The sequence below is a fragment of the Salmo salar genome, chromosome 13 (assembly GCF_965601325.2).
Source record: "Salmo salar chromosome 13, fSalSal1, whole genome shotgun sequence".
Lineage (NCBI taxonomy): Eukaryota > Metazoa > Chordata > Actinopteri > Salmoniformes > Salmonidae > Salmo > Salmo salar.
Genome location: NC_138303.1, coordinates 4,654,523 through 4,681,917, shown reverse-complemented (window position 1 = coordinate 4,681,917; position 27,395 = coordinate 4,654,523). Strand labels below are relative to the sequence as shown.

Genomic DNA, 27,395 nt, shown 5'->3' with positions numbered 1-27,395 from the left:
GTACATACCACAGTTAGTCATAGGAGGAACATACCACAGCCAGTCATAGGAGGAACATACCACAGTCAGTCATAGAAGGAACATACCACAGTCAGTCATAGTAGGTACATAATCACAGTCAGTCATAGGAACATACCACAGTCAGTCATAGGAGGAACATACCACAGTCAGTCATAGGAGGAACATACCACAGTCAGTCATAAGAGGAACATACCACAGTCAGTCATAGGAGTACATATCACAGTCAGTCATAGGTACATACCACAGTCAGTCATAGATACATACCACAGTCAGTCATAGATACATACCACAGTCAGTCATAGATACATACCACAGTCAGTCATAGGAACATACCACAGTCAGTCATAGGAACATATCACAGTCAGTCATAGGAACATACCACAGTCAGTCATAGGTACATACCACAGTCAGTCATAGGAGGTACATACCACAGTCAGTCATAGGTACATACCACAGTCAGTCATAGGTACATACCACAGTCAGTCATAGAAGGAACATACCACAGTCAGTCATAGGAGGAACATACCACAGTCAGTCATAGGTACATACCACAGTCAGTCATAGGAGGAACATACCACAGTCAGTCATAGGAGGAACATACCACAGTCAGTCATAGAGGAACATACCACAGTCAGTCATAGGAGGAACATACCACAGTCAGTCATAGGAGGAACATACCACAGTCAGTCATAGGAGGTACATACCACAGTCAGTCATAGGTACATACCACAGTCAGTCATAGGAGGTACATACCACAGTCAGTCATAGGAACATACCACAGTCAGTCATAGGTACATACCACAGTCAGTCATAGGAGGTACATACCACAGTCAGTCATAGGAGGAACATACCACAGTCAGTCATAGGTACATACCACAGTCAGTCATAGGAGGTACATACCACAGTCAGTCATAGGTACATACCACAGTCAGTCATAGGTACATACCACAGTCAGTCATAGAAGGAACATACCACAGTCAGTCATAGGAGGAACATACCACAGTCAGTCATAGGTACATACCACAGTCAGTCATAGGTACATACCACAGTCAGTCATAGGTACATACCACAGTCAGTCATAGGAGGCACATACCACAGTCAGTCATAGGAGGAACATACCACAGTCAGTCATAGGAGGAACATACCACAGTCAGTCATAGGAGGAACATACCACAGTCAGTCATAGTAGGTACATATCACAGTCAGTCATAGGAACATACCACAGTCAGTCATAGGAGGAACATACCACAGTCAGTCATAGGAGGAACATACCACAGTCAGTCATAAGAGGAACATACCACAGTCAGTCATAGGAGGTACCTATCACAGTCAGTCATAGTGTACATACCACAGTCAGTCATAGATACATACCACAGTCAGTCATAGATACATACCAAAGTCAGTCATAGATACATACCACAGTCAGTCATAGGAACATACCACAGTCAGTCATAGGAACATATCACAGTCAGTCATAGGAACATACCACAGTCAGTCATAGTTACATACCACAGTCAGTCATAGGAGGTACATACCACAGTCAGTCATAGGTACATACGACAATCAGTCATAGGTACATACCACAGTTAGTAATAGAAGGAACATACCACAGTCAGTCATAGGAGGAACATACCACAGTCAGTCATAGGTACATACCACAGTTAGTCATAGGAGGAACATACCACAGCCAGTCATAGGAGGAACATACCACAGTCAGTCATAGAAGGAACATACCACTGCCAGTCATAGGAGGAACATACCACTGTCAGTCATAGAAGGAACATACCACAGTCAGTCATAGGAGGTACATACCACAGTCAGTCATAGGTACATACCACAGTCAGTCATAGGAGGTACATATCACAGTCAGTCATAGGAACATACCACAGTCAGTCATAGGTACATACCACAGTCAGTCATAGGAGGTACATACCGCAGTCAGTCATAGGAGGAACATACCACAGTCAGTCATAGGTACATACCACAATCAGTCATAGGAGGTACATACCACAGTCAGTCATAGCTACATACCACAGTCAGTCATAGGTACATACCACAGTTAGTCATAGAAGGAACATACCACAGTCAGTCATAGGAGGAACATACCACAGTCAGTCATAGGTACATACCACAGTCAGTCATAGGTACATACCACAGTCAGTCATAGGTACATTCCACAGTCAGTCATAGGAGGAACATACCACAGTCAGTCATAGAAGGAACATACCACAGTCAGTCATAGGTACATACCACAGTTAGTCATAGAAGGAACATACCACAGCCAGTCATAGGAGGAACATACCACAGTCAGTCATAGGAGGTACATACCACAGTCAGTCATAGGTACATACGACAATCAGTCATAGGTACATACCACAGTTAGTAATAGAAGGAACATACCACAGTCAGTCATAGGAGGAACATACCACAGTCAGTCATAGGTACATACCACAGTTAGTCATAGGAGGAACATACCACAGCCAGTCATAGGAGGAACATACCACAGTCAGTCATAGAAGGAACATACCACAGTCAGTCATAGGAGGTACATACAACAGTCAGTCATAGGTACATACCACAGTCAGTCATAGGAGGTACATATCACAGTCAGTCATAGGAACATACCACAGTCAGTCATAGGTACATACCACAGTCAGTCATAGGAGGTACATACCGCAGTCAGTCATAGGAGGAACATACCACAGTCAGTCATAGGTACATACCACAATCAGTCATAGGAGGTACATACCACAGTCAGTCATAGCTACATACCATAGTCAGTCATAGGTACATACCACAGTCAGTCATAGGAGGTACATACCACAGTCAGTCAAAGGTACATACCACAGTCAGTCAGAAGGTACATACCACAGTCAGTCATAGGATGTACATACCGCAGTCAGTCATAGGAGGTACATACCACAATCAGTCATAGGTACATACCACAGTCAGTCATAGGTACATACCACAGTTAGTCATAGAAGGAACATACCACAGTCAGTCATAGGAGGAACATACCACAGTCAGTCATAGGTACATACCACAGTCAGTCATAGGTACATACCACAGTCAGTCATAGGTACATTCCACAGTCAGTCATAGGAGGAACATACCACAGTCAGTCATAGAAGGAACATACCACAGTCAGTCATAGGTACATACCACAGTTAGTCATAGAAGGAACATACCACAGCCAGTCATAGGAGGAACATACCACAGTCAGTCATAGGAGGTACATACCACAGTCAGTCATAGGTACATACCACATCAGTCATAGGTACATACCACAGTTAGTAATAGAAGGAACATACCACAGTCAGTCATAGGAGGAACATACCACAGTCAGTCATAGGTACATACCACAGTCAGTCATAGGAGGAACATACCACAGTCAGTCATAGGAGGAACATACCACAGTCAGTCATAGAAGGAACATACCACTGCCAGTCATAGGAGGAACATACCACTGTCAGTCATAGGAGGAACATACCACAGTCAGTCATAGGAGGTACATACCACAGTCAGTCATAGGTACATACCACAATCAGTCATAGGAGGTACATACCACAGTCAGTCATAGCTACATACCATAGTCAGTCATAGGTACATACCACAGTCAGTCATAGGAGGTACATACCACAGTCAGTCAAAGGTACATACCACAGTCAGTCAGAAGGTACATACCACAGTCAGTCATAGGATGTACATACCGCAGTCAGTCATAGGAGGTACATACCACAGTCAGTCATAGGTACATACCACAGTCAGTCATAGGTACATACCACAGTCAGTCATAGGAGGAACATACCACAGTCAGCCATAGGAGGAACATACCACAGTCAGTCATAGGTACATACCACAGTCAGTCATAGGAGGTACATACCGCAGTCAGTCATAGGAGGAACATACCACAGTCAGTCATAGATACATACCACAGTCAGTCATTGGAAGATATCACAGTCAGTCATAGGAACATACCACAGTCAGTCATAGGAGGAACATACCACAGTCAGTCATAGATACATACCACAGTCAGTCATAGAAACATACCACAGTCAGTCATAGGAAGATATCACAGTCAGTCATAGGAACATATCACAGTCAGTCATAGGAACATACCACAGTCAGTCATAGGAGGAACATACCACAGTCAGTCATAGGAGGTACATACCACAGTCAGTCATAGGAGGTACATATCACAGTCAGTCATAGGAGGAACATACCACAGTCAGTCATAGGAACATATCACAGTCAGTCATAGGAACATACCACAGTCAGTCATAGGAGGAACATACCACAGTCAGTCATAGGAGGTACATACCACAGTCAGTCATAGGAGGAACATACCACAGTCAGTCATAGGAGGAACATACCACAGTCAGTCATAAGAGGAACATACCACAGTCAGTCATAGGAGGAACATACCACAGTTAGTCATAGGAGGTACATATCACAGTCAGTCATAGGAACATACCACAGTCAGTCATAGGAGGAACATACCACAGTCAGTCATAGGAGGAACATACCACAGTCAGTCATAAGAGGAACATACCACAGTCAGTCATAGGAGGTACCTATCACAGTCAGTCATAGGTACATACCACAGTCAGTCAGAGATACATACCACAGTCAGTCATAGATACATACCACAGTCAGTCATAGGTACATACCACAGTCAGTCATAGGAGACATACCACAGTCAGTCATAGGTACATACCACAGTCAGTCATGGAACATACCACAGTCAGTCATAGGAGTTGACATACCACAGTCAGTCATAGGAGGTACATACCACAGTCAGTCATAGGTACATACGACATCTAGTCATAGAAGGAACATACCACAGTCAGTCATAGGAGGAACATACCACAGTCAGTCATAGGTACATACCACAGTCAGTCATAGGTACATACCACAGTCAGTCATAGGTACATTCCACAGTCAGTCATAGGAGGAACATACCACAGTCAGTCATAGAAGGAACATACCACAGTCAGTCATAGGTACATACCACAGTTAGTCATAGAAGGAACATACCACAGCCAGTCATAGGAGGAACATACCACAGTCAGTCATAGGAGGTACATACCACAGTCAGTCATAGGTACATACGACAATCAGTCATAGGTACATACCACAGTTAGTAATAGAAGGAACATACCACAGTCAGTCATAGGAGGAACATACCACAGTCAGTCATAGGTACATACCACAGTTAGTCATAGGAGGAACATACCACAGCCAGTCATAGGAGGAACATACCACAGTCAGTCATAGAAGGAACATACCACTGCCAGTCATAGGAGGAACATACCACTGTCAGTCATAGAAGGAACATACCACAGTCAGTCATAGGAGGTACATACCACAGTCAGTCATAGGTACATACCACAGTCAGTCATAGGAGGTACATATCACAGTCAGTCATAGGAACATACCACAGTCAGTCATAGGTACATACCACAGTCAGTCATAGGAGGTACATACCGCAGTCAGTCATAGGAGGAACATACCACAGTCAGTCATAGGTACATACCACAATCAGTCATAGGAGGTACATACCACAGTCAGTCATAGCTACATACCATAGTCAGTCATAGGTACATACCACAGTCAGTCATAGGAGGTACATACCACAGTCAGTCAAAGGTACATACCACAGTCAGTCAGAAGGTACATACCACAGTCCGTCATAGGATATACATACCGCAGTCAGTCATAGGAGGTACATACCACAGTCAGTCATAGGTACATACCACAGTCAGTCATAGGTACATACCACAGTTAGTCATAGAAGGAACATACCACAGTCAGTCATAGGAGGAACATACCACAGTCAGTCATAGGTACATACCACAGTCAGTCATAGGTACATACCACAGTCAGTCATAGGTACATTCCACAGTCAGTCATAGGAGGAACATACCACAGTCAGTCATAGAAGGAACATACCACAGTCAGTCATAGGTACATACCACAGTTAGTCATAGAAGGAACATACCACAGCCAGTCATAGGAGGAACATACCACAGTCAGTCATAGAAGGAACATACCACAGCCAGTCATAGGAGGAACATACCACAGTCAGTCATAGAAGGAACATACCACAGTCAGTCATCGGAGGTACATACCGCAGTCAGTCATAGGAGGAACATACCACAGTCAGTCATAGGTACATACCACAATCAGTCATAGGAGGTACATGTCACAGTCAGTCATAGGTACATTCCACAGTCAGTCATAGGTACATACCACAGTTAGTCATAGAAGGAACATACCACAGTCAGTCATAGGAGGAACATATCACAGTCAGTCATAGATACATACCACAGTCAGTCATAGGTACATACCACAGTCAGTCATAGGAGGAACATACCACAGTCAGTCATAGGTACATACCACAGTCAGTCATAGAAGGAACATACCACAGTCAGTCATAGATACATACCACAGTCAGTCATAGAAACATACCACAGTCAGTCATAGGAGGAACATACCACAGTTAGTCATAGGAGGAACATACCACAGTCAGTCATAGGAGGAACATAACACAGTCAGTCATAGGAGGAACATACCACAGTTAGTCATAGGAGGAACATACCACAGTCAGTCATAGGAGGAACATACCACAGTCAGTCATAGATACATACCACAGTTAGTCATAGGTACTTTGTCGTTGTGTTGTCGTTGTGTTGTCGTTGTGTTGTCATAGTGTTGGCGTTGTGTTGGCGTTGTGTTGTTCTTGTGTTGTCGTTGTGTTGGCGTTGTGTTGTCGTTGTGTTGTCGTTGTGTTGTCGTTGTGTTGGCGTTGTGTTGTCATTGATTTGTCTTTGTGTTGTCCTTGTGTTGGCTTTGTGTTGGCGTTGTGTTGTCGTTGTTTTGTCGTTGTGTTGTCGTTGTGTTGTCATAGTGTTGGCGTTGTGTTGGCGTTGTGTTGTTCTTGTGTTGTCGTTGTGTTGGCGTTGTGTTGTCGTTGTGTTGGCGTTGTGTTGTCATTGTGTTGTCTTTGTGTTGTCCTTGTGTTGGCTTTGTGTTGGCTTTGTGTTGTCGTTGTGTTGTCGTTGTGTTGTCCTTGTGTTGGCGTTGTGTTGTCGTTGTGTTGGCGTTGTGTTGTCGTTGTTTTGTCTTTGTTTTGGCTTTGTGTTGTCGTTGTGTTGGCGTTGTGTTTGCGTTGTGTTGTCGTTGTGTTGTCGTTGTGTACCTGGAACAGAGATGTAGTCCCAGTAAGGAGCGTCAAACTCAAACTCCCCGGCTACGATACGACAGAAGATGATCCGGTTGTGAAGGTCTGTGTTCTCTTCTTCTGTCTCGTCGTAGAACGGAGGATTCCCCGACAGACTGAAACAAAAGGAAGACGACTTACAGAGAGGAAAGCTTGTAGTTCAACGTCCGCAGAACCAGATCTAGAAGTCATTGACGTTTGACGATTTAGTAATACAGTAAAACATTTGAGATTTTATTTTCAAACCAGCTACTGCGACAGAATGATTGATCAGATATGTGGTTATGTAGGAACTGCTGGCAAGGCATGAATTAACTTATTACATCTGATCAGTGTTGTAAATCTAGTTATTGATGACTTCGGGACAGTAGCATAGTGTTATGTACATGTTATAACTCCTCTATGAACACTCTCAGTATGTACATGTTATAACCCCTCTTTGAACACTAACAGTATGTACATGTTATAACCCCTCTATGAACACTAACAGTATGTACATGTTATAACCCCTCTTTGAACACTAACAGTATTTACATGTTATAACTCCTCTATGAACACTCTCAGTATGTACATGTTATAACCCCTCTATGAACACTCAGTATGTACATGTTATAACCCCTCTATGAACACTAACAGTATGTACATGTTATAACTCCTCTATGAACACTAACAGTATGTACATGTTATAACCCCTCTATGAACACTAACAGTATGTACATGTTATAACCCCTCTTTGAACACTAACAGTATTTACATGTTATAACTCCTCTATGAACACTCTCAGTATGTACATGTTATAACTCCTCTATGAACACTCTCAGTATGTACATGTTATAACTCCTCTATGAACACTCACAGTATATACATGATGACCCCTACTGCCCAACAGTCCACTGGTCGACCGTACCGATGTCTGGCCACAACCTCAGGAGCTGAGAGAGAGAGAGAGAGAGAGAGAGAGAGAGAGAGAGAGAGAGAGAGAGAGAGAGAGAGAGAGAGAGAGAGAGAGAGAGAGAGAGAGTGTTAAGGAGAGGGTGATGGAAAGTTGAGGGGAGAAAGATAAAGACAGAGAAAAAGTGAAGGGGTGATCGCAAGGGCAGGGGGAACAGAGAGACGACAACAAACTGGCTTCATTAATCATCAGCTGGATTAATCAGTCTGCATCTTCCTTCAGCTTTCTCCTCTTTAAATCCCTTCATCTCTCATTCTCTCCCTCTTCTCATTACCTCGCTGTCTCCTCTCCTTGTCCCCTCTCCTCTCTCTCTCCATCCCCTCATCTCTCATTGCTCTGCTCTGCGTCACTCTCTATTCTCTCTCTCCATCCCCTCATCTCTCATTGCTCTGCCGTGCCTCACTCTCTCCTCCGTCTTTCCTATGTTTTATTTCACCAATCCCTTATTGCAGTTAATATATTTCCCTCCCTCCCTCCCCTGCTACATCCCTCCCTCGCTCCTCGCTCGCCTTCCCTCCCTCGCTCCCTCCTCCCTCCCTCCCTCCCTCCCTCCCTCCCTCCCTCCCTCCCTCCCTCCCTCCCTCCTCCCTCCCTCCCTCCTCTGCTTCATCTCTCCCTCCATCCCTCCCTCCCATCATCCCTCTCTCCCTTCGTCCCTCCATCCCTCCCTTCCTCCCTTCATTCCTCCCTCCCTTCATCCCTCCCTGCCTCCCTCCCTCCCTTCATCCCTCCCTCCCTTCATCCCTCCCTCCCGTCATTCCTCCCTCCCTTCATTCCTCCCTCCATCCCCTGCTACATCTCTCCCTCCATCCCTCCCTCCCTTCATCCCTCCCTCCCTCCCTCCATCCTTATTTTGATGTAATTACTCTCTGGTGTGAATGACTGAGCTGCCCTTTACTGTAGATAAAGGACTGGAGGAGGAGAGGAGGAGGAGAGGAGGAAGAGAGCAGAGAGGGGGAGAGCAGAGAGAGGGGGAGAGAGCAGAGGGGGGGGAGAGCAGAGAGAGGAGGAGAGCAGAGAGAGAGGTAGAGCAGAGAGAGGAGGAGAGCAGAGAGAGGAGGAGAGCAGAGAGAGGGGGAGAGCAGAGAGAGGAGGAGAGCAGAGAGAGGGGGAGAGCAGAGAGAGGAGGAGAGCAGAGAGAGGAGGAGAGCAGAGAGAGGGAGAGAGAGAGGAGGAGCAGAGAGAGGAGGAGAGCAGAGAGAGGAGGAGAGCAGAGAGAGGGGGAGAGCAGAGAGAGGAGGAGAGCAGAGAGAGGAGGAGAGCAGAGAGAGAGGAGAGCAGAGAGAGGAGGAGAGCAGAGAGAGAGGGAGAGCAGAGAGAGGGGGGAGCAGAGAGAGGAGGAGAGCAGAGAGAGGAGGAGAGCAGAGAGAGGGGGAGAGCAGAGAGAGGAGGAGAGCAGAGAGAGGGGGAGAGCAGAGAGAGGGGGAGAGCAGAGAGAGGAGGAGAGCAGAGAGAGAGGAGAGCAGAGAGAGGGGGGAGCAGAGAGAGGGGGAGAGTAGAGAGAGGAGGAGAGCAGAGAGAGGAGGAGAGCAGAGAGAAGAGGAGAGCAGAGAGAGGAGGAGAGCAGAGAGAGGGGGAGAGCAGAGAGAGGAGGAGAGCAGAGAGAGGAGGAGAGCAGAGAGAGGGGGAGAGCAGAGAGAGGAGGAGAGCAGAGAGAGGGGGAGAGCAGAGAGAGGGGGAGAGCAGAGAGAGGGGAGAGCAGAGAGAGGAGAGCAGAGAGAGGAGGAGAGCAGAGAGAGGAGGAGAGTAGAGAGAGGAGGAGAGCAGAGAGAGGGGGAGCAGAGAGAGGGGGAGAGAGAGAGGGGGGAGCAGAGAGGTGAAGAGCAGAGAGAGGGGGAGAGCAGAGAGAGGAGGAGAGCAGAGAGAGGAGGAGAGCAGAGAGAGGGGGAGCAGAGAGAGGAGGAGAGCAGAGAGAGGGGGAGAGCAGAGAGGGGGGAGAGCAGAGAGAGGGGGAGAGCAGAGAGAGGAGGAGAGCAGAGAGAGGGGGAGAGCAGAGAGAGGAGGAGAGCAGAGAGAGGAGGAGAGCAGAGAGGGGGAGAGCAGAGAGTAGGAGAGAGCAGAGAGAGGAGGAGAGCAGAGAGAGGTAGAGCAGATAGAGAGGGAGAGCAGAGAGAGGAGGAGCAGAGAGAGGGGGAGAGCAGAGAGAGGAGGAGCAGAGAGAGGGGGAGCAGAGAGAGGAGCAGAGCAGAGAGAGGAGGAGAGCAGAGAGAGGGGGAGAGCAGAGAGGGGGGGAGAGCAGAGAGAGGGGGAGAGCAGAGAGAGGAGGAGAGCAGAGAGAGGGGGAGAGCAGAGAGAGGAGGAGAGCAGAGAGAGGAGGAGAGCAGAGAGGGGGAGAGCAGAGAGTAGGAGAGAGCAGAGAGAGGAGGAGAGCAGAGAGAGGTAGAGCAGATAGAGAGGGAGAGCAGAGAGAGGAGGAGCAGAGAGAGGGGGAGAGCAGAGAGAGGAGGAGCAGAGAGAGGGGGAGCAGAGAGAGGGGGAGCAGAGAGAGGAGGAGAGCAGAGAGAGGAGGAGAGAGAGGAGGAGAGAGAGGAGGAGCAGAGAGGGGGAGAGAGAGAGGTACTCTACCCAGGTACTCCGGTGTTCCACAGGGTTCTGTGATGGAACCGTTCTCAAACTTGGACAGATAGAAATCTCGCAGAACCACTTTGTTGTGATTGTTCTCTGTGTAGTACATCAGGTTCTCCAACTGTAGAACCACAAAACACACCACACACACAGTCAGAAACCTGAACCACACAAACTTAGAAACCTGAACCACACACACACACACACACACACACACACACACACACACACACACACACACACACACACACACACACACACACACACACATTTAGAAACCTGAACCACACACACACACACACACACACACACACACACACACACACACACACACACACACACACACACACACACCACACACACACACACACACTTAGAAACCTGAAACACACACACTTAGAAACTTGAAGCACACACACACACACACACACACACTCAGAAACCTGAAGCACACACACACACACACACACACACACCACACACACACACACACTTAGAAACCTGAACCACACACACACACACACACACACACACACACACACACACACACACACACACACTTAGAAACCTGAAACACACACACTTAGAAACTTGAAGCACACACACACACACACACTCAGAAACCTGAAGCACACACACACACACACACACACACACACACACACACACACACACACACACACACACACACACACTGTCTTGTGCAGTGTGAACACGCCAAACGAACTCAGACTGTAGTAAAGTCATTAGTGGAGATGGCAGCCTGCGTGTGTTTGTGTGTTTAACAGCATGTCTCTTTCATTTGTCTCAGAAGAGCATGAGTTTATTACATAGAGGAAATCAGCTTTCTGGGGTGAGATGAGAGGAGGGACACTTTAACGTTATGAGAGACTCCTTCCTGTTAGCTCTCTCTTGGTTTAATTGACACACACACACACACACACACAGACACAGACACACACACACACACACACACACACACACACACACACACACACACACACACACACACACACACACACACACACACACACACACACACACACACACACACACACACACACACACACACACACACACATTTACCTTGAGGTTCCTGTGGACGATGTTGAGTGAGTGTAGGTAGGATACGGCCTCTAGAACCTGTTTGATCACGTTGGAAGCATCTCTCTCTGTGTAATTCCCCTGGTCCAGAATCCAGTCAAACACATCGCCGCCTGTAGCCCTGCAACACACACACACACACACACACACACACACACACACACACACACACACACACACACACACACACACACACCTGGTTATTAAAGTCCATAAGGCATGTGAGACCGAAGGCTCCCTGGTCTCTCTCTCATTACCCCTGGTCCAACTGCTCCCTGGTCTCTCTCTCTCATTACCCCTGGTCCAACGGCTCCCTGGTCTCTCTCTCATTACCCCTGGTCCAAAGGCTCCCTGGTCTCTCTCTCATTACCCCTGGTCCAACGGCTCCCTGGTCTCTCTCTCTCATTACCCCTGGTCCAAAGGCTCCCTGGTCTCTCTCTCATTACCCCTGGTCCAATGGCTCCCTGGTCTCTCTCTCTCATTACCCCTGGTCCAACGGCTCCCTGGTCTCTCTCTCTCATTACCCCTGGTCCAACGGCTCCCTGGTCTCTCTCTCATTACCCCTGGTCCAACGGCTCCCTGGTCGCTCTCTCATTACCCCTGGTCAAACGACTCCCTGGTCTCTCTCTCATTACACCTGGTCCAATGGCTCCCTGGTCTCTCTCTCTCATTACCCCTGGTCCAACGGCTCCCTGGTCTCTCTTTCTCATTACCCCTGGTCCAACGGCTTTCTGGTCTCTCTCTCATTACCCCTGGTCCAACGGCTCCCTGGTCTCTCTCTCTCATTACCCCTGGTCCAACGGCTCCCTGGTCTCTCTCTCTCTCTCATTACCCCTGGTCCAACTGCTCCCTGGTCTCTCTCTCTCTCATTACCCCTGGTCCAACTGCTCCCTTGTCTCTCTCTCTCTCTCATTACCCCTGGTCCAACGGCTCCCTGGTCTCTCTCTCTCTCATTACCCCTGATCCAACAGCTCCCTGGTCTCTCTCTCTCTCATTACCCCTGGTCCAACGGCTCCCTGGTCTCTCTCTCTCATTACCCCTGGTCCAACGGCTCCCTGGTCTCTCTCTCATTACCCCTGGTCCAACTGCTCCCTGGTCTCTCTCTCTCATTACCCCTGGTCCAACGGCTCCCTGGTCTCTCTCTCATCATTAGTGTCCTGTTTTATATATCCCATAGCAATCTGTTTCAAACAACTGATTAAAGCAATCACAGCTATCCAATAAGAGCTCTCTGAGCCAAGAGCTAACCCAATGAGCTGTTAGACTCTATCAATTCTGTAAACTACTTGATTCAAAAAGTGTATGTGTGTGTGTGTGTGTGTGTGTGTGTGTGTGTGTGTGTGTGTGTGTGTGTGTGTGTGTGTGTGTGTGTGTGTGTGTGTGTGTGTGTGTGTGTGTGTGTGGACAGGTCATGCCGTATGATTTTTAATAATCATTGTTACTCTGCCTCATCAATTTTGATGGTATTTCCAGCCAGCCTTGTTGCTGCATCTCTAGTGAATAGAGAAAATGTATGTGTCCGTCACTAGTGAATAGAGAGAGGGACAAAGATAGAGGGACAGAGAGAGAGGGACAGAGAGAGAGGGACAGAGAGAGAGGGACAGAGAGAGGGACAGAGAGAAAGAGAGACAGAGAGAGACAGAGAGGGAGACAGAGAGAAAGAGAGAGAGGGACAGAGAGAGAGGGACAGAGAGAGAGAGACAGAGAGAGACAGAGACAGAGAGAGAGAGAGACAGAGAGGGAGACAGAGAGAGACAGAGAGAGACAGAGAGAGAGAGACAGAGAGAGAGACAGAGAGAGACAGAGAGAGACAGAGCCAGACAGGAGACTGTTGGGGGCATCTAAAGAAGTGATAAGAAATGGGATGAAAACAGAACAGACCAGGTTCTGGTTTCCCTAACGCCTCAGACCACTGGTAATCTAACGCCTCAGACCACTGGTAATCTAACGCCTCAGACCGCTGGTAATCTAACGCCTCAGACCACTGGTAATCTAACGCCTCAGACCACTGGTAATCTAATCCCTCAGACCACTGGTAATCTAACGCCTCAGACCGCTGGTAATCTAACGCCTCAGACCACTGGTAATCTAACGCCGCAGACCGCTGGTAATCTAACGCCTCAGACCGCTGGTAATCTAACGCCGCAGACCGCTGGTAATCTAACGCCTCAGACCGCTGGTAATCTAACGCCTCAGCCCACTGGTAATCTAACGCCTCAGACCGCTGGTAATCTAACGCCTCAGACCACTGGTAATCTAACGCCTCAGACCGCTGGTAATCTAACGCCTCAGACCACTGGTAATCTAACGCCTCAGACCTCTGGTAATCTAACGCCTCAGACCACTGGTAATCTAACGCCTCAGACCACTGGTAATCTAACGCCTCAGACCACTGGTAATCTAACGCCTCAGACCACTGGTAATCTAACGCCTCAGACCACTGGTAATCTAACGCCTGCCCTCAGACCACTGGTAATCTAACGCCTCAGACCACTGGTAATCTAACGCCTGCCCTCAGACCACTGGTAATCTAACGCCTCAGACCACTGGTAATCTAACGCCTCAGACCACTGTTAATCTAACACCTGCCCTCAGACCACTGGTAATCTAACTCCTCAGACCACTGGTAATCTAACTCCTCAGACCACTGGTAATCTAACACCTCAGACCACTGGTAATCTAATGCCTCAGACCACTGGTAATCTAACGCCTGCCCTCAGATCACTGGTAATCTAACGCCTCAGACCACTGGTAATCTAACGCCTCAGACCACTGGTAATCTAACGCCTCAGACCACTGGTAATCTAACGCCTCAGACCACTGGTAATCTAACGCCTGCCCTCAGACCACTGGTAATCTAACGCCTCAGACCACTGGTAATCTAACGCCTGCCCTCAGACCACTGGTAATCTAACGCCTCAGACCACTGGTAATCTAACGCCTCAGACCACTGTTAATCTAACACCTGCCCTCAGACCACTGGTAATCTAACTCCTCAGACCACTGGTAATCTAACTCCTCAGACCACTGGTAATCTAACACCTCAGACCACTGGTAATCTAATGCCTCAGACTACTGGTAATCTAACGCCTGCCCTCAGATCACTGGTAATCTAACGCCTCAGACCACTGGTAATCTAACGCCTCAGACCACTCGTAATCTAACGCCTCAGACCACTGGTAATCTAACGCCTCAGACCACTGGTAATCTATCGCCTCAGACCACTGGTAATCTAACGCCACAGACCACTGGTAATCTAAAGCCTCAGACCACTGGTAATCTAACGCCTCAGGCCACTGGTAATCTAACACCTCAGACCACTGGTAATCTAACGCCTCTGACCACTGGTAATCTAACGCCTCAGACCGCTGGTAATCTAACGCCTGCCCTCAGACCACTGGTAATCTAACGCCTCAGACCACTGGTAATCTAACGCCTCAGACCACTGGTAATCTAACGCTTCAGACCACTGGTAATCTAACGCCTGAGACCACTGGTAATCTAACGCCTCAGACCGCTGGTAATCTAACGCCTCAGACCACTGGTAATCTAACGCCTCAGACCAATGGTAATCTAACGCCAAGACCACTGGTAATCTATCGCCTCAGACCACTGGTAATCTAACGCCTCAGACCACTGGTAATCTAACGCCTCAGACCGCTGGTAATCTAACGCCTCAGACCACTGGTAATCTAACGCCTCAGACCACTGGTAATCTAATCCCTCAGACCACTGGTAATCTAACGCCTCAGACCGCTGGTAATCTAACGCCTCAGACCACTGGTAATCTAACGCCGCAGACCGCTGGTAATCTAACGCCTCAGACCGCTGGTAATCTAACGCCGCAGACCGCTGGTAATCTAACGCCTCAGACCGCTGGTAATCTAACGCCTCAGACCACTGGTAATCTAACGCCTCAGACCGCTGGTAATCTAACGCCAAGACCACTGGTAATCTATCGCCTCAGACCACTGGTAATCTAACGCCTCAGACCACTGGTAATCTAACGCCTCAGACCGCTGGTAATCTAACGCCTCAGACCACTGGTAATCTAACGCCTCAGACCACTGGTAATCTAATCCCTCAGACCACTGGTAATCTAACGCCTCAGACCGCTGGTAATCTAACGCCTCAGACCACTGGTAATCTAACGCCGCAGACCGCTGGTAATCTAACGCCTCAGACCGCTGGTAATCTAACGCCGCAGACCGCTGGTAATCTAACGCCTCAGACCGCTGGTAATCTAACGCCTCAGACCACTGGTAATCTAACGCCTCAGACCACTGGTAATCTAACGCCTTCAGACCACTGGTAATCTAACGCCTGAGACCACTGGTAATCTAACGCCTCAGACCACTGGTAATCTAACGCCTCAGACCACTGGTAATCTAACGCCTCAGACCACTGGTAATCTAACGCCTCAGACCACTGGTAATCTAACGCCTCAGACCACTGGTAATCTAACGCCTCAGACCACTGGTAATCTAACGCCTCAGACCACTGGTAATCTAACGCCTCAGACCACTGGTAATCTAACGCCTCAGACCACTGGTAATCTAACGCCTCAGACCACTGGTAATCTAACGCCTCAGACCACTGGTAATCTAACGCCTCAGACCACTGGTAATCTAACGCCTCAGACCACTGGTAATCTAACGCCTCAGACCGCTGGTAATCTAACGCCGCAGACCACTGGTAATCTAACGCCTCAGACCACTGGTAATCTAACGCCTCAGACCACTGGTAATCTAACGCCTCAGACCGCTGGTAATCTAACGCCTCAGACCACTGGTAATCTAACGCCTCAGACCACTGGTAATCTAACGCCTCAGACCACTGGTAATCTAACGCCTCAGACCACTGGTAATCTAACGCCTCAGACCACTGGTAATCTAACGCCTCAGACCACTGGTAATCTAACGCCTCAGACCACTGGTAATCTAACGCCTCAGACCACTGGTAATCTAACGCCTCAGACCACTGGTAATCTAACGCCTCAGACCACTGGTAATCTAACGCCTCAGACCACTGGTAATCTAACGCCTGCCCTCAGACCACTGGTAATCTAAAGCCTCAGACCACTGGTAATCTAATGCCTCAGACCACTGTTAATCTAACACCTGCCCTCAGACCACTGGTAATCTAACGCCTCAGACCACTGGTAATCTAACTCCTCAGACCACTGGTAATCTAACACCTCAGACCACTGGTAATCTAATGCCTCAGACCACTGGTAATCTAACGCCTGCCCTCAGACCACTGGTAATCTAACGCCTCAGACCACTGGTAATCTAACGCCTCAGACCACTGGTAATCTAACGCCTCAGACCACTGGTAATCTAACGCCTCAGACCACTGGTAATCTAACGCCTCAGACCACTGGTAATCTAACGCCTCAGACCACTGGTAATCTAACGCCTCAGACCACTGGTAATCTAACGCCTGCCCTCAGACCACTGGTAATCTAACGCCTCAGACCACTGGTAATCTAACACCTGCCCTCAGACCACTGGTAATCTAACGCCTCAGACCACTGGTAATCTAACTCCTCAGACCACTGGTAATCTAACGCCTCAGACCACTGGTAATCTAACGCCTCAGACCACTGGTAATCTAACGCCTGCCCTCAGACCACTGGTAATCTAACGCCTCAGACCACTGGTAATCTAACGCCTCAGACCACTGGTAATCTAACGCCTCAGACCACTGGTAATCTAACGCCTCAGACCACTGGTAATCTATCGCCTCAGACCACTGGTAATCTAACGCCACAGACCACTGGTAATCTAACGCCTCAGACCACTGGTAATCTAACGCCTCAGGCCACTGGTAATCTAACACCTCAGACCACTGGTAATCTAACGCCTCTGACCACTGGTAATCTAACGCCTCAGACCGCTGGTAATCTAACGCCTGCCCTCAGACCACTGGTAATCTAACGCCTCAGACCACTGGTAATCTAACGCCTCAGACCACTGGTAATCTAACGCCTCAGACCACTGGTAATCTAACGCCTGAGACCACTGGTAATCTAACGCCTCAGACCGCTGGTAATCTAACGCCTCAGACCACTGGTAATCTAACGCCTCAGACCACTGGTAATCTAACGCCTCAGACCACTGGTAATCTATCGCCTCAGACCACTGGTAATCTATCGCCTCAGACCACTGGTAATCTAACGCCTCAGACCACTGGTAATCTAACGCCTCAGACCACTGGTAATCTAACGCCTCAGACCACTGGTAATCTAACGCCTCAGACCACTGGTAATCTAACGCCTGCCCTCAGACCACTGATAATCTAATGCCTCAGACCACTGGTAATCTAACGCCTGCCCTCAGACCACAGACCACTGGTAATCTAACGCCTCAGACCACTGGTAATCTAACGCCTCAGACCACTGGTAATCTAACGCCTCAGACCACTGGTAATCTAACGCCTCAGACCACTGAGTAATCTAACGCCTCAGACCACTGGTAATCTAACGCCTGCCCTCAGACCACTGGTAATCTAACGCCTCCCTCTGACCACTGGTAATCTAACGCCTCAGACAGCTTGTAATCTAATGCCTGCCCTCAGACCACTGGTAATCTAATGCCTCAGACCACTGGTAATCTAACGCCTCAGACCACTGGTAATCTAACGCTTCAGACCACTGGTAATCTAACGCCTGAGACCACTGGTAATCTAACGCCTCAGACCGCTGGTAATCTATTGCCTCAGACCACTGGTAATCTAACGCCTCAGACCACTGGTAATCTAACGCCAAGACCACTGGTAATCTATCGCCTCAGACCACTGGTAATCTATCGCCTCAGATCACTGGTAATCTAACGCCTCAGACCACTGGTAATCTAACGCCTCAGACCACTGGTAATCTAACACCTCAGACCACTGGTAATCTAACGCCTCAGACCACTGGTAATCTAACGCCTCAGACCACTGGTAATCTAACGCCTGCCCTCAGACCACTGGTAATCTAACGCCTCAGACCACTGGTAATCTAACGCCTGCCCTCAGACCACTGGTAATCTAACTCCTCAGACCACTGTAATCTAACTCCTCAGACCACTGGTAGTCTAACACCTCAGACCACTGGTAATCTAATGCCTCAGACCACTGGTAATCTAACGCCTGCCCTCAGATCACTGGTAATCTAACGCCTCAGACCACTGGTAATCTAACGCCTCAGACCACTGGTAATCTAACGCCTCAGACCACTGGTAATCTAACGCCTCAGACCACTGGTAATCTAACGCTTCAGACCACTGGTAATCTAACGCCTGAGACCACTGGTAATCTAACGCCTCAGACCGCTGGTAATCTAACGCCTCAGACCACTGGTAATCTAACGCCTCAGACCAATGGTAATCTAACGCCAAGACCACTGGTAATCTATCGCCTCAGACCACTGGTAATCTATCGCCTCAGACCACTGGTAATCTAACGCCTCAGACCACTGGTAATCTAACACCTCAGACCACTTGTAATATAACGCCTCAGACCACTGGTAATCTAACGCCTCAGACCACTGGTAATCTAACGCCTGCCCTCAGACCACTGATAATCTAATGCCTCAGACCACTGGTAATCTAACGCCTGCCCTCAGACCACTGGTAATCTAACGCCTGCCCTCTGACCACTGGTAATCTAACGCCTCAGACCGCTTGTAATCTAATGCCTGCCCTCAGACCACTGGTAATCTAATGCCTCAGACCACTGGTAATCTAACGCCTCAGACCACTGGTAATCTAACGCTTCAGACCACTGGTAATCTAACGCCTGAGACCACTGGTAATCTAACGCCTCAGACCGCTGGTAATCTATTGCCTCAGACCACTGGTAATCTAACGCCTCAGACCACTGGTAATCTAACGCCAAGACCACTGGTAATCTATCGCCTCAGACCACTGGTAATCTATCGCCTCAGATCACTGGTAATCTAACGCCTCAGACCACTGGTAATCTAACGCCTCAGACCACTGGTAATCTAACACCTCAGACCACTGGTAATCTAACGCCTCAGACCACTGGTAATCTAACGCCTCAGACCACTGGTAATCTAACGCCTGCCCTCAGACCACTGGTAATCTAACGCCTCAGACCACTGGTAATCTAACGCCTGCCCTCAGACCACTGGTAATCTAACTCCTCAGACCACTGTAATCTAACTCCTCAGACCACTGGTAGTCTAACACCTCAGACCACTGGTAATCTAATGCCTCAGACCACTGGTAATCTAACGCCTGCCCTCAGATCACTGGTAATCTAACGCCTCAGACCACTGGTAATCTAACGCCTCAGACCACTGGTAATCTAACGCCTCAGACCACTGGTAATCTAACGCCTCAGACCACTGGTAATCTATCGCCTCAGACCACTGGTAATCTAACGCCACAGACCACTGGTAATCTAAAGCCTCAGACCACTGGTAATCTAACGCCTCAGGCCACTGGTAATCTAACACCTCAGACCACTGGTAATCTAACGCCTCTGACCACTGGTAATCTAACGCCTCAGACCGCTGGTAATCTAACGCCTGCCCTCAGACCACTGGTAATCTAACGCCTCAGACCACTGGTAATCTAACGCCTCAGACCACTGGTAATCTAACGCTTCAGACCACTGGTAATCTAACGCCTGAGACCACTGGTAATCTAACGCCTCAGACCGCTGGTAATCTAACGCCTCAGACCACTGGTAATCTAACGCCTCAGACCAATGGTAATCTAACGCCAAGACCACTGGTAATCTATCGCCTCAGACCACTGGTAATCTATCGCCTCAGACCACTGGTAATCTAACGCCTCAGACCACTGGTAATCTAATGCCTCAGACCACTGGTAATCTAACGCCTGCCCTCAGATCACTGGTAATCTAACGCCTCAGACCACTGGTAATCTAACGCCTCAGACCACTGGTAATCTAACGCCTCAGACCACTGGTAATCTAACGCCTCAGACCACTGGTAATCTATCGCCTCAGACCACTGGTAATCTAACGCCACAGACCACTGGTAATCTAAAGCCTCAGACCACTGGTAATCTAACTCCTCAGGCCACTGGTAATCTAACACCTCAGACCACTGGTAATCTAACGCCTCTGACCACTGGTAATCTAACGCCTCAGACCGCTGGTAATCTAACGCCTGCCCTCAGACCACTGGTAATCTAACGCCTCAGACCACTGGTAATCTAACGCCTCAGACCACTGGTAATCTAACGCTTCAGACCACTGGTAATCTAACGCCTGAGACCACTGGTAATCTAACGCCTCAGACCGCTGGTAATCTAACGCCTCAGACCACTGGTAATCTAACGCCTCAGACCAATGGTAATCTAACGCCAAGACCACTGGTAATCTATCGCCTCAGACCACTGGTAATCTATCGCCTCAGACCACTGGTAATCTAACGCCTCAGACCACTGGTAATCTAACACCTCAGACCACTTGTAATATAACGCCTCAGACCACTGGTAATCTAACGCCTCAGACCACTGGTAATCTAACGCCTGCCCTCAGACCACTGATAATCTAATGCCTCAGACCACTGGTAATCTAACGCCTGCCCTCAGACCACTGGTAATCTAACGCCTGCCCTCTGACCACTGGTAATCTAACGCCTCAGACAGCTTGTAATCTAATGCCTGCCCTCAGACCACTGGTAATCTAATGCCTCAGACCACTGGTAATCTAACGCCTCAGACCACTGGTAATCTAACGCTTCAGACCACTGGTAATCTAACGCCTGAGACCACTGGTAATCTAACGCCTCAGACCGCTGGTAATCTATTGCCTCAGACCACTGGTAATCTAACGCCTCAGACCACTGGTAATCTAACGCCAAGACCACTGGTAATCTATCGCCTCAGACCACTGGTAATCTATCGCCTCAGATCACTGGTAATCTAACGCCTCAGACCACTGGTAATCTAACGCCTCAGACCACTGGTAATCTAACACCTCAGACCACTGGTAATCTAACGCCTCAGACCACTGGTAATCTAACGCCTCAGACCACTGGTAATCTAACGCCTGCCCTCAGACCACTGGTAATCTAACGCCTCAGACCACTGGTAATCTAACGCCTGCCCTCAGACCACTGGTAATCTAACTCCTCAGACCACTGTAATCTAACTCCTCAGACCACTGGTAGTCTAACACCTCAGACCACTGGTAATCTAATGCCTCAGACCACTGGTAATCTAACGCCTGCCCTCAGATCACTGGTAATCTAACGCCTCAGACCACTGGTAATCTAACGCCTCAGACCACTGGTAATCTAACGCCTCAGACCACTGGTAATCTAACGCCTCAGACCACTGGTAATCTAACGCTTCAGACCACTGGTAATCTAACGCCTGAGACCACTGGTAATCTAACGCCTCAGACCGCTGGTAATCTAACGCCTCAGACCACTGGTAATCTAACGCCTCAGACCAATGGTAATCTAACGCCAAGACCACTGGTAATCTATCGCCTCAGACCACTGGTAATCTATCGCCTCAGACCACTGGTAATCTAACGCCTCAGACCACTGGTAATCTAACACCTCAGACCACTTGTAATATAACGCCTCAGACCACTGGTAATCTAACGCCTCAGACCACTGGTAATCTAACGCCTGCCCTCAGACCACTGGTAATCTAACGCCTCAGACCACTGGTAATCTAACGCCAGACCACTGGTAATCTACCCTCAGACCACTGGTAATCTAATGCCTCAGACCACTGGTAATCTAACGCCTCAGACCACTGGTAATCTAACGCCTGCCCTCAGACCACTGGTAATCTAACGCCTCAGACCACTGGTAATCTAACGCCTCAGACCACTGGTAATCTAACGCCTCAGACCACTGGTAATCTAACGCCTCAGACCACTGGTAATCTAACGCCTCAGACCACTGGTAATCTAACGCCTCAGACCACTGGTAATCTAACGCCTCAGACCACTGGTAATCTAACGCCTCAGACCACTGGTAATCTAACGCCTCAGACCACTGGTAATCTAACGCCTCAGACCACTGGTAATCTAACGCCTCAGACCACTGGTAATCTATCGCCTCAGACCACTGGTAATCTAACGCCTCAGACCACTGGTAATCTAACGCCTCAGACCACTGGTAATCTAACGCCTCAGACCACTGGTAATCTAACGCCTCAGACCACTGGTAATCTAACGCCTCAGACCACTGGTAATCTAACGCCTGCCCTCAGACCACTGGTAATCTAACGCCTCAGACCACTGGTAATCTAACGCCTGCCCTCAGACCACTGGTAATCTAACTCCTCAGACCACTGGTAATCTAACTCCTCAGACCACTGGTAGTCTAACACCTCAGACCACTGGTAATCTAATGCCTCAGACCACTGGTAATCTAACGCCTGCCCTCAGACCACTGGTAATCTAACGCCTCAGACCACTGGTAATCTAACGCCTCAGACCACTGGTAATCTAACGCCTCAGACCACTGGTAATCTAACGCCTCAGACCACTGGTAATCTAACGCCTCAGACCACTGGTAATCTAACGCCTCAGACCACTGGTAATCTAACGCCTCAGACCACTGGTAATCTAACGCCTCAGACCACTGGTAATCTAACACCTCAGACCACTGGTAATCTAACGCCTCAGACCACTGGTAATCTAACGCCTCAGACCGCTGGTAATCTAACGCCTGCCCTCAGACCACTGGTAATCTAACGCCTCAGACCACTGGTAATCTAACGCCTCAGACCACTGGTAATCTAACGCCTCAGACCACTGGTAATCTAACGCCTCAGACCACTGGTAATCTAACGCCTCAGACCACTGGTAATCTAACGCCTCAGACCACTGGTAATCTAACGCCTCAGACCACTGGTAATCTAACGCCTCAGACCACTGGTAATCTATCGCCTCAGACCACTGGTAATCTATCGCCTCAGACCACTGGTAATCTAACGCCTCAGACCACTGGTAATCTAACACCTCAGACCACTTGTAATATAACGCCTCAGACCACTGGTAATCTAACGCCTCAGACCACTGGTAATCTAACGCCTGCCCTCAGACCACTGGTAATCTAACGCCTCAGACCACTGGTAATCTAACGCCTCAGACCACTGGTAATCTAACGCCTCAGACCACTGGTAATCTAACGCCTCAGACCACTGGTAATCTAACGCCTCAGACCACTGGTAATCTAACGCCTCAGACCACTGGTAATCTAACGCCTCAGACCACTGGTAATCTAACGCCTCAGACCACTGGTAATCTAACGCCTCAGACCACTGGTAATCTATCGCCTCAGACCACTGGTAATCTAACGCCTCAGACCACTGGTAATCTAACGCCTCAGACCACTGGTAATCTAACGCCTCAGACCACTGGTAATCTAACGCCTCAGACCACTGGTAATCTAACGCCTCAGACCACTGGTAATCTAACGCCTCAGACCACTGGTAATCTAACGCCTGCCCTCAGACCACTGGTAATCTAACGCCTCAGACCACTGGTAATCTAACGCCTCAGACCACTGGTAATCTAACGCCTGCCCTCAGACCACTGGTAATCTAACGCCTCAGACCACTGGTAATCTAACGCCTCAGACCACTGGTAATCTAACGCCTCAGACCACTGGTAATCTAACGCCTGCAGACCACTGGTAATCTAACGCCTCAGACCACTGGTAATCTAACGCCTCAGACCACTGGTAATCTAACGCCTCAGACCACTGGTAATCTAACGCCTCAGACCACTGGTAATCTATCGCCTCAGACCACTGGTAATCTAACGCCTCAGACCACTGGTAATCTAACGCCTCAGACCACTGGTAATCTAACGCCTCAGACCACTGGTAATCTAACACCTCAGACCACTGGTAATCTAACGCCTCAGACCACTGGTAATCTAACGCCTCAGACCACTGGTAATCTAACGCCTGCCCTCAGACCACTGGTAATCTAACGCCTCAGACCACTGGTAATCTAACGCCTCAGACCACTGGTAATCTAACGCTTCAGACCACTGGTAATCTAACGCCTGAGACCACTGGTAATCTAACGCCTCAGACCGCTGGTAATCTAACGCCTCAGACCACTGGTAATCTAACGCCTCAGACCACTGGTAATCTAACGCCTCAGACCACTGGTAATCTAACGCCTCAGACCACTGGTAATCTAACGCCTCAGACCACTGGTAATCTAACGCCTCAGACCACTGGTAATCTATCGCCTCAGACCACTGGTAATCTAACGCCACAGACCACTGGTAATCTAACGCCTCAGACCACTGGTAATCTAACGCCTCAGACCACTGGTAATCTAACGACTGCCCTCAGACCACTGGTAATCTAACGCCTCTGACCACTGGTAATCTAACGCCTCAGACCGCTGGTAATCTAACGCCTGCCCTCAGACCACTGGTAATCTAACGCCTCAGACCACTGGTAATCTAACGCCTCAGACCACTGGTAATCTAACGCTTCAGACCACTGGTATCTAACGCCTGAGCCACTGGTAATCTAACGCCTCAGACCGCTGGTAATCTAGCCTCAGACCACTGGTAATCTAACGCCTCAGACCACTGGTAATCTAACGCCAAGACCACTGGTAATCTATCGCCTCAGACCACTGGTAATCTATCGCCTCAGACCACTGGTAATCTAACGCCTCAGACCACTGGTAATCTAACGCCTCAGACCACTGGTAATCTAACACCTACAGACCACTGGTAATCTAACGCCTCAGACCACTGGTAATCTAACGCCTCAGACCACTGGTAATCTAACGCCTGCCCTCAGACCACTGGTAATCTAACGCCTCAGACCACTGGTAATCTAACGTCCTCAGACCACTGGTAATCTAACGCCTCAGACCACTGGTAATCTAACTGCCTCAGACCACTGGTAATCTAACGCCTCAGACCACTGGTAATCTAACGCCTCAGACCACTGGTAATCTAACGCCTCAGACCACTGGTAATCTAACGCCTCAGACCACTGGTAATCTAACGCCTCAGACCACTGGTAATCTAACGCCTCAGACCACTGGTAATCTAACGCCACAGACCACTGGTAATCTAACGCCTCAGACCACTGGTAATCTAACGCCTCAGACCACTGGTAATCTAACACCTCAGACCACTGGTAATCTAACGCCTCAGACCACTGGTAATCTAACGCCTCAGACCGCTGGTAATCTAACGCCTGCCCTCAGACCACTGGTAATCTAACGCCTCAGACCACTGGTAATCTAACGCCTCAGACCACTGGTAATCTAACGCCTCAGACCACTGGTAATCTAACGCCTCAGACCACTGGTAATCTAACGCCTCAGACCACTGGTAATCTAACGCCTCAGACCACTGGTAATCTAACGCCTCAGACCACTGGTAATCTAACGCCTCAGACCACTGGTAATCTAACGCCTCAGCCCACTGGTAATCTAACGCCTCAGACCACTGGTAATCTAACGCCTCAGACCACTGGTAATCTAACGCCTCAGACCACTGGTAATCTATCGCCTCAGACCACTGGTAATCTAACGCCTCAGACCACTGGTAATCTATCGCCTCAGACCACTGGTAATCTAACGCCTCAGACCACTGGTAATCTAACGCCTCAGACCACTGGTAATCTAACGCCTCAGACCACTGGTAATCTAACGCCTCAGACCACTGGTAATCTAACGCCTCTGACCACTGGTAATCTAACGCCTCAGACCGCTGGTAATCTAACGCCTCAGACCACTGGTAATCTAACGCCTCAGACCACTGGTAATCTAACGCCTCAGACCACTGGTAATCTAACGCCTCAGACCACTGGTAATCTAACGCCTCAGACCACTGGTAATCTAACGCCTCAGACCACTGGTAATCTAACGCCTCAGACCACTGGTAATCTAACGCCTCAGACCACTGGTAATCTAACGCCACAGACCACTGGTAATCTATCGCCTCAGACCACTGGTAATCTAACGCCTCAGACCACTGGTAATCTAACGCCTCAGACCACTGGTAATCTAACACCTCAGACCACTGGTAATCTAACGCCTCAGACCACTGGTAATCTAACGCCTCAGACCACTGGTAATCTAACGCCTGCCCTCAGACCACTGGTAAGCTAACGCCTCAGACCACTGGTAATCTAACGCCTGCCCTCAGACCACTGGTAATCTAACGCCTGCCCTCTGACCACTGGTAAGCTAACGCCTCAGACCGCTGGTAATCTAACGCCTGCCCTCAGACCACTGGTAATCTAACGCCTCAGACCACTGGTAATCTAACGCCTCAGACCACTGGTAATCTATCGCCTCAGACCACTGGTAATCTATCGCCTGAGACCACTGGTAATCTAACGCCTCAGACCACTGGTAATCTAACGCCTCAGACCACTGGTAATCTAACGCCTCAGACCACTGGTAATCTAACGCCTGCCCTCAGACCACTGGTAATCTAACGCCTCAGACCACTGGTAATCTATCGCCTCAGACCACTGGTAATCTATCGCCTCAGACCACTGGTAATCTAACGCCTCAGACCACTGGTAAT

The 27,395-nt window shown here is 48.9% G+C and overlaps 1 protein-coding gene across 1 annotated transcript in view; it reads right to left on the bottom strand.

Moving 5' to 3' along the window:
• Window positions 1–27,395, bottom strand: part of LOC106566306 (uncharacterized) — a 252,236-nt gene that overhangs the window by 55,366 nt on the left and 169,475 nt on the right. Inside the window, 4 exon segments of the mRNA XM_045692717.2 lie at window positions 7,223–7,359; window positions 8,100–8,175; window positions 10,761–10,881; window positions 11,847–11,985. Coding sequence (XP_045548673.2) covers window positions 7,223–7,359; window positions 8,100–8,175; window positions 10,761–10,881; window positions 11,847–11,985 — 473 coding nt within the window.